Source organism: Embiotoca jacksoni, unplaced genomic scaffold, assembly GCF_022577435.1.
Source record: "Embiotoca jacksoni isolate LCO1_2020_lvr unplaced genomic scaffold, fEmbJac1.0.p SCAF_115, whole genome shotgun sequence".
NCBI classification, from domain to species: Eukaryota; Metazoa; Chordata; class Actinopteri; family Embiotocidae; genus Embiotoca; species Embiotoca jacksoni.
This window is the reverse complement of record NW_027185247.1, coordinates 358,765-377,720: the sequence shown is the minus strand read 5'-3', so window position 1 is coordinate 377,720 and position 18,956 is coordinate 358,765. Positions and strand designations below refer to the sequence as shown.

At 43.2% G+C, this 18,956-nt stretch overlaps 1 protein-coding gene across 1 annotated transcript in view; it reads right to left on the bottom strand.

Annotated features, from left to right (window-relative positions):
- LOC138194823 (storkhead-box protein 2-like) overlaps nt 1-14,745 on the bottom strand; it is a 94,308-nt gene extending 79,563 nt beyond the window's left edge. Inside the window, 1 exon segment of the mRNA XM_069143827.1 lies at nt 8,931-14,745. Coding sequence (XP_068999928.1) covers nt 8,931-9,276 — 346 coding nt within the window. The 5' untranslated portion in view covers nt 9,277-14,745.
- Between the last annotated feature and the right edge of the window lie 4,211 nt (nt 14,746-18,956).

Sequence of the window (18,956 nt, the reverse complement as noted above, 5' to 3'; positions counted from 1 at the left end):
GTAGTGTGTGTGGTGTAGCGTGTGTGTGGTGTGGTGTAGTGTGTGTAGTGTGCGTGTAGTGTGTGTGTATTCTGTGTGTGTGGTGTGGTGTAGTGTGTGTAGTGTGTGTGTGTGTAGTGTGTGGGTGTGGTGTGTGGTGTGTGTAGTGTGTGGTGTGGTGTGTGTGTATTGTAGTGTGTAGTGTGTGTGTAGTGTGTGTAGTGTGTGTGTGTGTGTAGTGTGGTGTAGTGTGTGTGTGTGTGTGTAGTGTGTGTGTGTAGTGTGTTTGTAGTGCGTGTAATGTGTGTGTGGTGTGTGTAGTGTGGTTTAGTATGTGTGTGTGTAGTTTGTAGTGTGGTTGTGTAGTGTGTGTAGTGTGTGTGTAGTGTGTGGGTGTGGTGCGTGGTGTGGTGTGGTGTGTAGTGTGTGTAGTGTGTGTAGTGTGCGTGTGTAGTGTGAGTAGCATGTGCGTAGTGTGTGTGTTGCGTGTGTTTAATGTGTGTGTGTGTGTGGTGTGGTGTGTTGTGTGTGTGTAGTGTGTGTAGTGTAGTGTGTGTAGTGTATGTGCAGTGTGTGTCGTGTGTGTGTGTAGTATGTGTGTGTGTGTGTGTGTAGTCTGTGTGTGGTGTAGTGTGTGTAGTGTTTGTGTATTGTGTGTAGTGTTTGTAGTGTGTGTGGTGTGTAATGTGTATAGTGTATAGTGTGTGTAGTGTGTGGTGTGTAGTGTAGTGTGTGTGTGTGTGTGTGTGTGTAGTGTAGTGTGGTAGTGTGTGTAGCGTGTGTAGTGTGTGTGTGTAGTGTGTGTGTGGTGTGTAGTGTAGTGTGTGTGTGTGTGTGTAGTGTAGTGTGGTAGTGTGTGTAGTGTGTGTGTGTGTGTGTGTGGTGTAGTGTGGTAGCGTGTGTAGTATAGTAGTGTGTGTGTGTAGTGTAGTGTGGTAGTGTGTGTAGTGTGTGTGTGGTGTAGTGTGGTAGTGTGTGTAGTATAGTAGTGTGTGTGTGGTATAGTGTAGTGTGGTAGTGTGTGTAGTATAGTAGTGTGTGTGTGGTATAGTGTAGTGAGGTAGTGTGTGTAGTATAGTAGTGTGTGTGTGGTATAGTGTAGTGTGGTAGTGTGTGTAGTATAGTAGTGTGTGTGTGGTATAGTGTAGTGTGGTAGTGTGTGTAGTATAGTAGTGTGTGTGTGGTATAGTGTAGTGTGGTAGTGTGTGTAGTATAGTAGTGTGTGTGTGGTATAGTGTAGTGAGGTAGTGTGTGTAGTATAGTAGTGTGTGTGTGGTATAGTGTAGTGTGGTAGTGTGTGTAGTATAGTAGTGTGTGTGTGGTATAGTGTAGTGTGGTAGTGTGTGTAGTATAGTAGTGTGTGTGTGGTATAGTGTAGTGTGGTAGTGTGTGTAGTATAGTAGTGTGTGTGTGGTATAGTGTAGTGAGGTAGTGAGTGTAGTATAGTAGTGTGTGTGTGGTATAGTGTAGTGAGGTAGTGTGTGTAGTATAGTAGTGTGTGTGTGGTATAGTGTAGTTTGGTAGTGTGTGTAGTATAGTAGTGTGTGTGTGGTATAGTGTAGTGTGGTAGTGTGTGTAGTATAGTAGTGTGTGTGTGGTATAGTGTAGTGTGGTAGTGTGTGTAGTATAGTAGTGTGTGTGTGGTATAGTGTAGTGTGGTAGTGTGTGTAGTATAGTAGTGTGTGTGTGGTATAGTGTAGTGAGGTAGTGTGTGTAGTATAGTAGTGTGTGTGTGGTATAGTGTAGTGAGGTAGTGTGTGTAGTATAGTAGTGTGTGTAGTGTTTGTGTATTGTGTGTACTGTGTGTATTGTGTGTGTGTAGTGTGTGTGGTGTGTGTGTAGTGTGTGTGGTGTGTAATGTGTATAATGTGTGTAGTGTACGTGTGTGTGTGTAGTGCGTGTAGTGTGGTGTCGTGTGTGTGTGTGTGTGTGTGTAGTGTGTGTAGTCTGTGTGTGTAGTGTGTGTAGTGAGTGTGCAGTGTGTGCGTGTGGTGTGGTGTGTAGTGTGTGTAGTGTGTGTATAGTGTGTGTGCAGTGTAGTGTGTGTAGTGTGTGTGTAATGTGTGTGTGTGTGTGGTGTGGTGTGGTGTTTAGTGTGTGTAGTGTGTGTATAGTGTGTGTGTAGTCTGTGTGTGTGGTGTGTTTAGAGTGTGTGTATGTGTGTAGTGTAGTGTGGTTGTGTGTGTGTAGTGTGTGTGTGTGTGTGTGTGTAGTGTGTGTAGAGTGTGTGTGTGTGTGTAGTCTGTGTGTGTGGTTTGTGTAGAGTGTGTTTGTGGTGTGGTGTGGTGTGGTGTAGTGTGTGTGTAGTGTGTGTAGTGTGTGTGTGTGTGTGGTGTAGTGTGTGTGTAGTGTGTGTTGTATGTGGTGTGTGTAGTGTGGTGTCGTGTGTATGTGGTGTAGGGTGTGTAGTGTGGTGTAGTGTGTGTGTGTAGTGTGTGTAGAGTATGTGTGTGTGTGGTGTGGTGTAGTGTGCGTGTAGTGTGTGTGTGTAGTGTGTGTAGTGTGTGTGGAGTATGTGTGTAGTGTGTGTAGTGTTTGTGTAGTGTGTGTAGTGTGTGTAGTGTATGTGTTGTGTGTGTGTGGTGTAGTGTGTGTGGTGTAGCGTGTGTGTGGTGTGGTGTAGTGTGTGTAGTGTGCGTGTAGTGTGTGTGTATTCTGTGTGTGTGGTGTGGTGTAGTGTGTGTAGTGTGTGTGTGTGTAGTGTGTGGGTGTGGTGTGTGGTGTGTGTAGTGTGTGGTGTGGTGTGTGTGTATTGTAGTGTGTAGTGTGTGTGTAGTGTGTGTAGTGTGTGTGTGTGTGTAGTGTGGTGTAGTGTGTGTGTGTGTGTTTGTAGTGTGTGTAGTGTGTGTAGTGTGGTAGTGTGTGTGTGTGTGTGTAGTGTGTGTGTGTAGTGTGTTTGTAGTGCGTGTAATGTGTGTGTGGTGTGTGTAGTGTGGTTTAGTATGTGTGTGTGTAGTTTGTAGTGTGGTTGTGTAGTGTGTGTAGTGTGTGTGTAGTGTGTGGGTGTGGTGCGTGGTGTGGTGTGTAGTGTGTGTAGTGTGTGTAGTGTGCGTGTGTAGTGTGAGTAGCATGTGCGTAGTGTGTGTGTTGCGTGTGTTTAATGTGTGTGTGTGTGTGGTGTGGTGTGTTGTGTGTGTGTAGTGTGTGTAGTGTAGTGTGTGTAGTGTATGTGCAGTGTGTGTCGTGTGTGTGTGTAGTATGTGTGTGTGTGTGTGTAGTCTGTGTGTGGTGTAGTGTGTGTAGTGTTTGTGTATTGTGTGTAGTGTTTGTAGTGTGTGTGGTGTGTAATGTGTATAGTGTATAGTGTGTGTAGTGTGTGGTGTGTAGTGTAGTGTGTGTGTGTGTGTGTGTGTGTAGTGTAGTGTGGTAGTGTGTGTAGCGTGTGTAGTGTGTGTGTGTAGTGTGTGTGTGGTGTGTAGTGTAGTGTGTGTGTGTGTGTGTGTGTGTGTGTGTAGTGTAGTGTGGTAGTGTGTGTAGTGTGTGTGTGTGTGTGTGGTGTAGTGTGGTAGCGTGTGTAGTATAGTAGTGTGTGTGTGTAGTGTAGTGTGGTAGTGTGTGTAGTGTGTGTGTGGTGTAGTGTGGTAGTGTGTGTAGTATAGTAGTGTGTGTGTGGTATAGTGTAGTGTGGTAGTGTGTGTAGTATAGTAGTGTGTGTGTGGTATAGTGTAGTGAGGTAGTGTGTGTAGTATAGTAGTGTGTGTGTGGTATAGTGTAGTGTGGTAGTGTGTGTAGTATAGTAGTGTGTGTGTGGTATAGTGTAGTGTGGTAGTGTGTGTAGTATAGTAGTGTGTGTGTGGTATAGTGTAGTGTGGTAGTGTGTGTAGTATAGTAGTGTGTGTGTGGTATAGTGTAGTGAGGTAGTGTGTGTAGTATAGTAGTGTGTGTGTGGTATAGTGTAGTGTGGTAGTGTGTGTAGTATAGTAGTGTGTGTGTGGTATAGTGTAGTGTGGTAGTGTGTGTAGTATAGTAGTGTGTGTGTGGTATAGTGTAGTGTGGTAGTGTGTGTAGTATAGTAGTGTGTGTGTGGTATAGTGTAGTGAGGTAGTGAGTGTAGTATAGTAGTGTGTGTGTGGTATAGTGTAGTGAGGTAGTGTGTGTAGTATAGTAGTGTGTGTGTGGTATAGTGTAGTGTGGTAGTGTGTGTAGTATAGTAGTGTGTGTGTGGTATAGTGTAGTGAGGTAGTGTGTGTAGTATAGTAGTGTGTGTGTGGTATAGTGTAGTGTGGTAGTGTGTGTAGTATAGTAGTGTGTGTGTGGTATAGTGTAGTGTGGTAGTGTGTGTAGTATAGTAGTGTGTGTGTGGTATAGTGTAGTGAGGTAGTGTGTGTAGTATAGTAGTGTGTGTGTGGTATAGTGTAGTGAGGTAGTGTGTGTAGTATAGTAGTGTGTGTGTGGTGTGTGGTAGTGTGTGTAGTATAGTAGTGTGTGTGTGGTATAGTGTAGTGTGGTAGTGTGTGTAGTATAGTAGTGTGTGTGTGGTATAGTGTAGTGTGGTAGTGTGTGTAGTATAGTAGTGTGTGTGTGGTATAGTGTAGTGAGGTAGTGTGTGTAGTATAGTAGTGTGTGTGTGGTGTGTGGTAGTGTGTGTAGTATAGTAGTGTGTGTGTGGTATAGTGTAGTGAGGTAGTGTGTGTAGTATAGTAGTGTGTGTGTGGTATAGTGTAGTGTGGTAGTGTGTGTAGTATAGTAGTGTGTGTGTGGTATAGTGTAGTGAGGTAGTGTGTGTAGTATAGTAGTGTGTGTGTGGTATAGTGTAGTGTGGTAGTGTGTGTGGTATAGTAGTGTGTGTGTGGTGTGTGGTAGTGTGTGTAGTATAGTAGTGTGTGTGTGGTGTGTGGTAGTGTGTGTGTAGTGTGGTAGTGTGTGTAGTATAGTAGTGTGTGTGTGGTATAGTGTAGTGTGGTAGTGTGTGTGTAGTGTGGTAGTGTGTGTAGTATAGTAGTGTGTGTGTGGTGTGTGGTAGTGTGTGTAGTATAGTAGTGTGTGTGTGTAGTGTGGTAGTGTGTGTAGTATAGTAGTGTGTGTGTAATGGGTCAGGCTGACAGCAACTGACACTCAGCAAGGGTTAATGAGTTCATAATCCCAGCATACAGCTCTGAGCTTCAGAGGGAGGTAAAGAGGAAGAGTTTAAAGATCAAACATCAAGTAAATCTTTTCAGACAAAACTCTTTTTATTAATAAAAATAACTCCTCATTTACAGTCAGAAAGTCTCTTTCTGTTGTCATCACCAAATAAAACACCAGAGGAACCGGAACAAGAGGAGAAACAGGAAGTGACGGGGTTTGTGGGAAATGTGTTCTTCACATTAAAATGATGATTAAATGTTTGTGATCAGAGGAAGTGATTCCATATTACTGGATGTTAAATGAGTTTTGTCCACACGTCCAGTTGTCAGAGACGTCTCTTTGTTGGTTTCATCCAGCAGGTCTATGTGTTGAATGAACATGAATTAAACAGCATCTAAAGCTCTTATTTTGACAGCTGATGTCGTCCTTGTTTCTATATTCCAGTCACAGACGGTCTGTTCTGGAAACATACGCAGCTTTTAGGACCTTTTAGGAGCTTTTATCTCCACGGTTCTCCAAGTTAAATCAATACATAAAGATTAGAACTCAAATATTTCTGTGATGTGCAGCAGGGTTATTATCAGAGGAAGTGATTATAGATTTATTACTTTATCAGGTAGTGATTTAAAAAAACTTTCTGAACTTGCAACTTTTTCTAATTCCTGCAAAAACCTCACTTAAAACTCCACAAATTACAACGACATTTTAGAGAAAATCCACCACAAAATCAAACATTTAAGATCTCAGTAATCACTGGAGGACTGACTGACATCTGGAGCTCAGCTCAGTGAAACATTTATTCCAGTTTGAAACGATGTGTTCTGGTATAAATCTCCAGAGTGACTCCTGTTATATGTGCAGGGAACATGTGGTGTGGTGAGGTCACCTGTTCTACCTGTACTGGGAACACCTGAGCAGCACCACAACAACAACAACGGACCAGTGAGGAGCACACTTGTTGTGAAATGTTGTTGAGTTGTTGAAAACTCAGAAGATCCTGAAACTCCAGACTGATGAATTTATAGACGACAGAGCTGTGGACGTTCCCCTGAGGGTGTCCCCTGTCTGTCTCTGTGCTACCTGTACTGTTACCTGTACTTTGTACACAAATGGGACAAAAACGCACCTTGACCTTTCACCCTCTTGTCACATGACAACCTGTAACACGACAGTTGAAGTAAAAAAAGGAAAGGATGCGGTTTGGACCTGGACTTTCAGTTGTTTCCCTGCAGACACTCTGAAGACTGATGTGTTTAATGACAGCAGTGGAAGATGATTGTGAGTCTGAACACACACTTCTGAAGTTGCAGCCAAAGGGACATTAATCAACAGCAGCGTCACACAGCGTCCACACCCCTCCCCCTCTCACACAGACTCCTCCCCCTCAGACACACAAAACACAGTCACCACAATGTTGCACTGGCCCTTTAAAAGTGGCACGAACATGAGCGGAGCAGACTCACACCTGAACACTGGGGGTCCATGTGGGACGCAATCGGATAGTCGACGTGTTGACAATGTGACGCGCATATGGCCGAGCGGTTCCTGAACGCCTCCCGGCCCAGACACGCTGCTGAGGGGTTACCATGACACCCGAGGAGGCTGGGAGAGTACGCAGCTCCCTTTCAACAGGCAGGCCAACAGAACAACAAAAACACACTGAGAGCAGTCAGCAGATAAACCCCGCCCTCCAAACAATCAGCCAATCAGAGGGAGAACCAGGAACATGACATGAGTGATGTCAGTGAGTACCAACTCTGATCAGATTGTCCTCTTCCTGTCGTCAGGTCAGGTAGAGGCTAAAACAACTGTTCACACCTGGTCACAGCTGACCACCGTCACACCTGACCACCATCACACCTGACCACCGTCACACCTGACCACAGCTGACCACCGTCACACCTGACCACGGTCACAGCTGACCACCATCACACCTGACCACGGTCACACCTGACCACAGCTGACCACCGTCACACCTGACCACGGTCACAGCTGACCACCATCACACCTGACCACGGTCACACCTGACCACAGCTGACCACCGTCACACCTGACCACGGTCACACCTGACCACAGCTGACCACCGTCACACCTGACCACGGTCACACCTGACCACAGCAACCACCGTCACACCTGACCACGGTCACACCTGACCACGGTCACACCTGACCACAGCTGACCACCGTCACAGCTGACCACCGTCACAGCTGACCACCATCACAGCTGACCACCGTCACAGCTGACCACCGTCACACCTGGTCACAGCTGACCACCGTCACAGCTGACCACCGTCACACCTGACCACGGTCACACCTGACCACCGTCACAGCTGACCACGGTCACACCTGACCACAGCTGACCACCGTCACAGCTGACCACGGTCACACCTGACCACCATCACAGCTGACCACCATCACAGCTGACCACCGTCACAGCTGACCACCGTCACACCCGGTCACAGCTGACCACCGTCACAGCTGACCACCGTCACACCTGACCACCGTCACAGCTGACCACCGTCACACCTGACCACGGTCACACCTGACCACCGTCACAGCTGACCACAGCTGACCACCGTCACAGCTGACCACAGCTGACCACGGTCACACCTGACCACGGTCACACCTGACCACCGTCACACCTGACCACAGCTGACCACCGTCACACCTGATCACGGTCACAGCTGACCACCGTCACAGCTGACCACGGTCACAGCTGACCACCGTCACAGCTGACCACGGTCACAACTGACCACCGTCACACCTGACCACGGTCACACCTGACCACAGCTGACCACCGTCACACCTGACCACGGTCACACCTGACCACAGCTGACCACTGTCACACCTGACCACGGTCACACCTGACCACAGCTGACCACCGTCACACCTGACCACGGTCACACCTGACCACAGCTGACCACCGTCACACCTGACCATGGTCACACCTGACCACCGTCACACCTGACCACAGCTGACCACCGTCACAGCTGACCACCGTCACAGCTGACCACGGTCACACCTGACCACCGTCACAGCTGACCATCACACCTGACCACCGTCACACCTGACCACCGTCACACCTGGTCACAGCTGACCACCGTCACAGCTGACCACCGTCACAGCTGACCACCGTCACACCTGACCACAGCTGACCACCGTCACACCTGACCACCGTCACACCTGACCACCGTCACACCTGGTCACAGCTGACCACCGTCACAGCTGACCACCGTCACACCTGACCACGGTCACACCTGACCACCGTCACAGCTGACCACGGTCACACCTGACCACGGTCACACCTGACCACCGTCACACCTGGTCACAGCTGACCACCGTCACAGCTGACCACCGTCACAGCTGACCACCGTCACACCTGACCACAGCTGACCACGGTCACACCTGACCACCGTCACACCTGACCACCGTCACACCTGGTCACAGCTGACCACCGTCACAGCTGACCACCGTCACACCTGACCACGGTCACACCTGACCACCGTCACAGCTGACCACGGTCACACCTGACCACGGTCACACCTGACCACCGTCACACCTGGTCACAGCTGACCACCGTCACAGCTGACCACCGTCACAGCTGACCACCGTCACACCTGACCACAGCTGACCACCGTCACACCTGACCACCGTCACACCTGACCACCGTCACACCTGGTCACAGCTGACCACGGTCACACCTGACCACGGTCACACCTGACCACCGTCACAGCTGACCACGGTCACACCTGACCACGGTCAACATGATTCCCAGACAGGAAGTAAATACTGAATCACTTCCTTTCATTTCACATCAGCAGCCTCCCCGTGAGACGGAGCCCTGTCGGCCCAACCCGTCTGTGGACACCAGCAGCGGTATCGTACCTGTATGGATGTAAGCAGGCGGACTCGGACACAGGTACTGGGGGGGGTGGTGGCTCCTCTTCCTGTGCTTGTGGCCCCTGTAGTCCTTGTCGCTGCGAGCACGGCGGCTCCTGGTTGCTTCGGCTGAGGAGGCGGGCGGAAGGTCCGAGCCGGGCCGGGCCCGCCGCAACGTGCTGCTGCTCGTCTTCTTCATGGTCCGGCGCTGGGCAGCAGATCGACCACCCGGAGTCACGGCCGGATCCTCCACAAGCACACGTCTGGATGTCGGAGCACAACGCTTCTTCACGTGAATTCCATCCTGCAGGGTCAAAGGTGAAACAACTGGTGGAGGGCAGACCACCTCCATGCTGTGACAGGAAGTCCTCCCATCCACGGCCGGCCACGCCCCCTCAACATCATGTGACTGCTGACATGAATGTGAGGGGAGAGTCACCTCCAACACAGCCCTCCGTCCTCCTGTACTCCTCCTGTACTCCTGCTGTCCTCCTGCTGGACTCCTCCTCCTCCTCCTCAGGTCACACCTAATCTAAATACATCCAACCTGCTGCTCCCTCACACACCTCCAGCAGATAGATGTTAGCCTGGTGCCTTCGTCTGATGGTGTCAGCTTCAGCAGCAGCGTGAGGGAAGAGGGGACGAGGGGACGAGGGGCCGAGAAGACGAGGGGTCGAGAGGACGAGGGGTCGAGAGGACGAGGGGTCGAGGGGTCGAGGGGACAAGGGCACGAAGGCCCGAGGGGACGAGGGGACAAGGGCAGGAGGGGACGAGGGGCCGAGAGGAGAAGGGACGAGGGCACGAAGGCACAAGGGGACGAGGGCCGGAGGGGACGAGGGGCCAAGAGGACGAGGTGACGAGGGGCCAAGAGGACGAGGGCAGGAGGGGACGAGGGGCCGAGAGGACGAGGTGACGAGGGGCCGAGAGGACGAGGGCAGGAGGGGACGAGGGGCCGAGGGGACGAGGGAAGGAGGGGACGAGGGGCCGAGAGGACGAGGTGACGAGGGGCAGAGAGGGCAAGGGGCCGAGGGGACTAGGGGACGAGGGGCCGAGGGGACGAGGGGCAGAGAGGACGAGGGGCCGAGGGGACTAGGGGACGAGGGGCCGAGGGGACAAGGGGACAAGGAACCGTCCTGTTCAAGCCCGTCCAAGGGGCTGATGGGAAGGCAGAGCAGAGAAAAGCAGGACTGGATGTGTGTCAGAGAAACAAAAGGCTGCACTGCAAGGAGGAGGAGGAAGAGGAGGAGGAGAAGGGAGGAGGCACTAATACAGAAGGCAGCAGGAGCAGAGAGGCTTGTCGGGCAGCGGAGGGAGGGGAGGGAACGGCACCGTCTCCGGGGGAAGAGGGACCACTCTCCTCCCTTCTGCCTCCATCCATCCGGGCTCGGCCCTCCACGACTGCCCTCTCAGAGCCGGACGGCGTGCTGCTGCGGAGCGGAGGGAGGACGAGGGATCCACGGAGAGCCGCGGTGAAAGGGTTAATCCGGAGTCCTCGGCTCCTTTGTCCTCTCTGCACTGCTCTGTCGCTGACCGTGTTGTTGTGGGAGAGAAAGGAGAGGAAGAGGAGGGAGGGAGCTGCTCAATGCCTGTCAGTCCAGCCTCTGCCTCCCCCAACTGGTAGAGCTTAGTAATACAACCTATTTATAGACAGCAAACACCTTGAAGTCCATGCTGCTCCTTGTGTGTGTATGTGTGTGTGTGTGAATCCCAGTCCATGAGCAGCCAATCACAGCGGGGTTATAATTCTCTTTAGTTAGCAGCACACAAACCAGATGCTACACAATAAAACATGAACACACGCTAACACACAAACACAAGAACACACTTACACGAATTAACAAACTAACACACCCTAACACATTAACAAATTAACACGTTAACACAAACTAACAAGTCAACACAAACTAACACTAACACAAACTAACACACTAACACATTAACACAAACTAACACACTAACACACCAACACAAACTAAAACACTAACACAAACTAACACACTAACACAAACTAAAACACTAACACAAACTAACACACTAACACAAACTAACACACTAACACAAACTAACACACTAACACAAACTAACACACGAACACTCCAACACAAACTAACATACAAACACGCTAATACACACGAAAACGTTCACACAAACTAACACACTTGCACATTAACACACACTAACACCTTAACGAACACAAACACATTAACACAAACGAACACTAACACACACTAGCACACAAACACAAACTAACAAACTAACACACATTAACACGTTAACATAAACTAACACGTTAACACATACAAACAAATTAACACAAAGAAACACACTAACACACTAACACACTCTAACACGTTAACAGAAACTAACACGTTGACACTCACGTATTAACGAACACTAACAAAGTAACGCAAACTAACAAACTAACACATACTAACAGACTAACAAAAACTAACACAATAACACACACTAACACATTAACACACGTTAACACATTACACACTCTAACACGTTAACAGAAACTAACACGTTGACACTCACGTATTAACGAACACTAACAAAGTAACGCAAACTAACAAACTAACACATACTAACAGACTAACAAAAACTAACACAATAACACACACTAACACATTAACACACGTTAACACATTACACACACTAACACGTCAACACAAACTAACACACTAACACAAACTAACACACTAACACACCAACACAAACTAACACACTAACACACCAACACAAACTAGTACACTAACACTCATACACAAACTAACACAGTAACAGGTTAACACACACTAACACGTTAACGAACACGAACACACGAACACAAACGAACAAACTAACACACATTAACACATTAACATAAACTAACACAATAACACATACAAACACTTTAACACAAAGAAACACACTAACACACTCTAACACGCTAACAGAAACAACCACACTAAACCAATCTAGCACATTAACACAAACTAACACTTTAAAACATACAAACACATTAACACAAACAAACAAAGTAACACATTAACACACACAAACACGTTAACACAAACAAACACACTAACACATCAACACAAACTAACACACTAACACACACTAATACATTAACACAAACTAACACACTAACACACCAACACATTAACACACGTTAACACATTACACACACTAATACATTAACACATGTTAACACATTACACACACTAATACATTAACACAAACTAACAAACAAACACGTTAACACACTAACATGTTAAAACACTAACATTAACGAACACGAACACGTTAACATAAACTAACACACTAACACACACCAACACATTAACACAAACTAACACACGAACACAAAATAACACATGTTAACACATTAACACACACTAACACGTTAACACAATCACGTATTAACGAACACTAACACACCAACACAAACTAACACACGAACACATTAACACAAACTGACACAGTAACACAAAGTAACAAACTAACACACACTAACAGACTAACACAAACTAACACACGAAAACAAACGAACACACGAAAAAACACTAAAACGTTAACACAAACTAACAGTAACACACACTAACACACCAACACAAACTAACACACGAACACACCAACACAAACTAACACACTAACACAAACTAACACAATAACACGTCAACAGAAACTAACACACTAACACACTCTAACACATTAACACAAACTAACACGTTAAAACATACAAACACATTAACACAAACAAACAAATTAACACATTAACACACACTAACACGTTAACACATGCAAACATATTAACACAAAGAAACACAAACACACTAACACACTCTAACACATTAACATAAACAAACACGCACTAACACATTGACAAAACCAAACACACTAACACACACTAACACATTAACACACACTAACACGTTAACGAACACTAACACATTAACACAAACTGACACGGTAACACAAAGTAACAAACTAACACACACTAACAGACTAACACAAACTAACACACGAAAACAAACGAACACACGAACAAACACTAACACGTTAATACAAACTAACAGTAACACACACTAACACGTCAACACAAACTAACACACTAACACAAACAAACACACTAACACGTCAACACAAACTAACACACTAACACAAACTAACACACTAACACACCAACACAAACTAACACACGAACACCAACACAAACGAACAAACTAACACACACGAACACGTTCACACAAACTAACACACTAACACATACTAACACATTAACACACACTAACACTTTAACGAACACTAACACATTAACACAAACGAACACTAACACTCAAACACAAACTAACAAACTAACACATATTAACACATTAACACATACAAACACATTAACACAATGAAACACACTAACACACTAACACACTAACACGTCAACAGAAACTAACACACTAACACAAACTAACACATTAACACAAACTAACAATAACACACTAACATGTCAACACAAACTAACACACTAACACACCAACAAAACCTAATACACTAAAACCTCAACACTAACTAACAAACCAATAGACACTAACACACGAACACAAACTAACACACGAACAAACACCAACACGTTAACACAAACAAACACACTAACACACGCTAACACATTAACACACACTAACACGTTCACACAAACTAACACACTAACAAACACAAACACATTAACACTAACACAAACTAACACACTAACACACCAACACAAAATAACACACTAACATAAGAACACACACGAACACGTTCACACAAACTAACACTCTAACACCCGCTAACAAACTAACACACATTAACACACAATAACACATTAACGAACACTAACACATTAACACAAACGAACACTAACACACACTAACACACAAACACAAACTAACAAACTAACACACATTAACACACAATAACACGTTATCACAAACTAACATATTAACGCACACTAACACATTAACACATACAAAAACATAAACACAAACAAACACACTAACACATCAACACTCTCTAACACGTTAACACAAACTAATACATTAACACATACAAACACATTAACACAAACAAACACACTGACACACTAACACACTCTAACACGTTAACACAAACTAATACATTAACACATACAAACACATTAACACAAACAAACAAACTAACACATTAACACACACTAACACATTAACACATACAAACACATTAACACAAACAAACACACTGACACACTAACACACTCTAACACATTAACACAAAGAAACACACTAACACACTAACACACTCTAACACGTTAACACAAACTAACAAACTAACACACGTTAATACATTAACACATACTAACACGTTGACACACTCACATATTAACGAACACTAACAAAGTAACACAAATTAACAAACTAACACACACTAACAGACTAACACAAACTAACACAAGAACACAAACTAACACACACTAACACATTAACACAGCCTAACACACACTAACATATTAACACAACCTAACACACTAACACACAATAACACACTAACACACAAACACAAACTAACATATTAACGCACACTAACACATTAACACATGCAAAAACATGAACACAAACAAACACACAGACACACAAACACTCTCTAACACGTTAACACAAACTAAAACATTAACACATACAAACACATTAACACAAACAAACAAACTAACACATTAACACACACTAACACGTTAACACATACAAACACATTAACACAAACAAACAAACTAACACATTAACACACACTAACACATTAACACATACAAACACATTAACACAAACAAACACACTAACACACTCTAACACATTAACACAAAGAAACACACTAACACACGCACACACTCTAACACGTTAACACAAACTAACAAACTAACACACGTTAACACATTAACACATACTAACACGTTGACACACTCACATATTAACGAACACTAACAAAGTAACACAAACTAACAAACTAACACACACTAACAGACTAACACAAACTAACACAAGAACACAAACTAACACACACTAGCACATTAACACAGCCTATCACACACTAACATATTAACACAACCTAACACACAAACACAAACTAACACACTAACACACCAACACAAACTAACACACTAACACACCAACACAAACTAGTACACTAACACTCCAACACAAACTAATACACTAACACGCTAATACACACGAACACGCTCACACAAACTAACACACTAACACATTAACACACGCTAACACATTAACGAACACTAACACACTAACACACCAACACAAACTAACACACTAACACACAAACACAAACTAACATATTAACGCACACAAACACACAAACACAAACTAACAAACTAACACACATTAACACACACTAACACATTAACACATACAAACACATTAACACAAAGAAACACACTAACACACTAACACACTCTAACACGTTAACACAAACTAACAAACTAACACACGTTAATACATTAACACAAACTAATACTTTAAAACATACAGACACATTAACACAAACAAACTATCACATTAACACACACTAACACGTTAACACATACAAACACATTAACACAAAGAAACACACTAACACACTCTAACACATTAACACAAACTAACAAACTAACACACGTTAATACATTAACACAAACTAATACTTTAAAACATACAGACACATTAACACAAACAAACTATCACATTAACACACACTAACACGTTAACACATACAAACACATTAACACAAAGAAACACACTAACACACTCTAACACATTAACACAAACAAACACACACTAACACATCAACACAAACTAACACACTAACACACACTAACACATTAACACAAACTAACACACTAACACATTAACACACGCTAACACATTAACGAACACTAACACACTAACACACCAACACAAACTAACACACTAACACACCAACACAAACTAGTACACTAACACTCCAACACAAACTAATACACTAACACGCTAATACATACAAACACTTTAACACAAAGAAACACACTAACACACTCTAACACGTTAACAGAAACAACCACACTAACACAATCTAACACATTAACACAAACTAACACTTTAAAACATACAAACACATTAACACAAACAAACAAAGTAACACATTAACACACACTAACACGTTAACACAAACAAACACTAACACATCAACACAAACTAACACACTAACACACACTAATACATTAACACAAACTAACACACTAACACACACTAACACATTAACACATGTTAACACATTACACACACTAATACATTAACACAAACTAACAAACAAACACGTTAACACACTAACATGTTAAAACACTAACATTAACGAACACTAACACGTTAACATAAACTAACACACTAACACACACCAACACATTAACACAAACTAACACACGAACACAAACTAACACATGTTAACACATTAACACACACTAACACGTTAACACAATCACGAATTAACGAACACTAACACACCAAAACAAACTAACACACGAACACATTAACACAAACTGACACAGTAACACAAAGTAACAAATTAACACACACTAACAGACTAACACAAACTAACACACGAAAACAAATGAACACACGAAAAAACACTAAAACGTTAACACAAACTAACAGTAACACACACTAACACACCAACACAAACTAACACACGAACACACCAACACAAACTAACACACTAACACAAACTAACACAATAACACGTCAACAGAAACTAACACACTAACACACTCTAACACATTAACACAAACTAACACGTTAAAACATACAAACACATTAACACAAACAAACAAACTAACACATTAACACACACTAACACGTTAACACATGCAAACATATTAACACAAAGAAACACAAACACATTAACACACTCTAACACATTAACATAAACAAACACGCACTAACACATTGACAAAACCAAACACACTAACACACACTAACACATTAACACACACTAACACGTTAACGAACACTAACACATTAACACAAACTGACACGGTAACACAAAGTAACAAACTAACACACACTAACAGACTAACACAAACTAACACACGAAAACAAACGAACACACGAACAAACACTAACACGTTAATACAAACTAACAGTAACACACACTAACATGTCAACACAAACTAACACACTAACACAAACAAACACACTAACACGTCAACACAAACTAACACACTAACACAAACTAACACACTAACACACCAACACAAACTAACACACGAACACCAACACAAACGAACAAACTAACACACACGAACACGTTCACACAAACTAACACACTAACACATACTAACACATTAACACACACTAACACTTTAACGAACACTAACACATTAACACAAACGAACACTAACACTCAAACACAAACTAACAAACTAACACATATTAACACATTAACACAAACTAACACATTAACACACACTAACACATTAACACATACAAACACATTAACACAATGAAACACACTAACACACTAACACACTAACACGTCAACAGAAACAAACACACTAACACAAACTAACACATTAACACAAACTAACAATAACACACTAACATGTCAACACAAACTAACACACTAACACACCAACAAAACCTAATACACTAAAACCTCAACACAAACTAACAAACTAATAGACACTAACACACGAACACAAACTAACACACGAACAAACACCAACACGTTAACACAAACAAACACACTAACACACGCTAACACATTAACACACACTAACACGTTCACGCAAACTAACACACTAACAAATACAAACACATTAACACTAACACAAACTAACACACTAACACACCAACACAAAATAACACACTAACATAAGAACACACACGAACACGTTCACACAAACTAACACTCTAACACCCGCTAACAAACTAACACACATTAACACACAATAACACATTAACGAACACTAACACATTAACACAAACGAACACTAACACACACTAACACACAAACACAAACTAACAAACTAACACACATTAACACACAATAACACGTTATCACAAACTAACATATTAACGCACACTAACACATTAACACATACAAAAACATAAACACAAACAAACACACTAACACATCAACACTCTCTAACACGTTAACACAAACTAATACATTAACACATACAAACACATTAACACAAACAAACACACTGACACACTAACACACTCTAACACGTTAACACAAACTAATACATTAACACATACAAACACATTAACACAAACAAACACACTGACACACTAACACACTCTAATACGTTAACACAAACTAATACATTAACACATACAAACACATTAACACAAACAAACAAACTAACACATTAACACACACTAACACATTAACACATACAAACACATTAACACAAACAAACACACTGACACACTAACACACTCTAACACATTAACACAAAGAAACACACTAACACACTCACATATTAACGAACACTAACAAAGTAACACAAATTAACAAACTAACACACACTAACAGACTAACACAAACTAACACAAGAACACAAACTAACGCACACTAACACATTAACACATGCAAAAACATGAACACAAACAAACACACTAACACACAAACACTCTCTAACACGTTAACACAAACTAAAACATTAACACATACAAACACATTAACACAAACAAACACACTGACACACTAACACACTCTAACACATTAACACAAAGAAACACACTAACACACTAACACACTCTAACACGTTAACACAAACTAACAAACTAACACACGTTAACACATTAACACATACTAACACGTTGACACACTCACATATTAACAAACACCAACAAAGTAACACAAACTAACAAACTAACACACACTAACAGACTTACACAAACTAACACAAGAACACAAACTAACACACACTAACACATTTACACAGCCTAACACACTCTAACATATTAACACAACCTAACACACTAACACAAACTAACACACTAACACACCAAC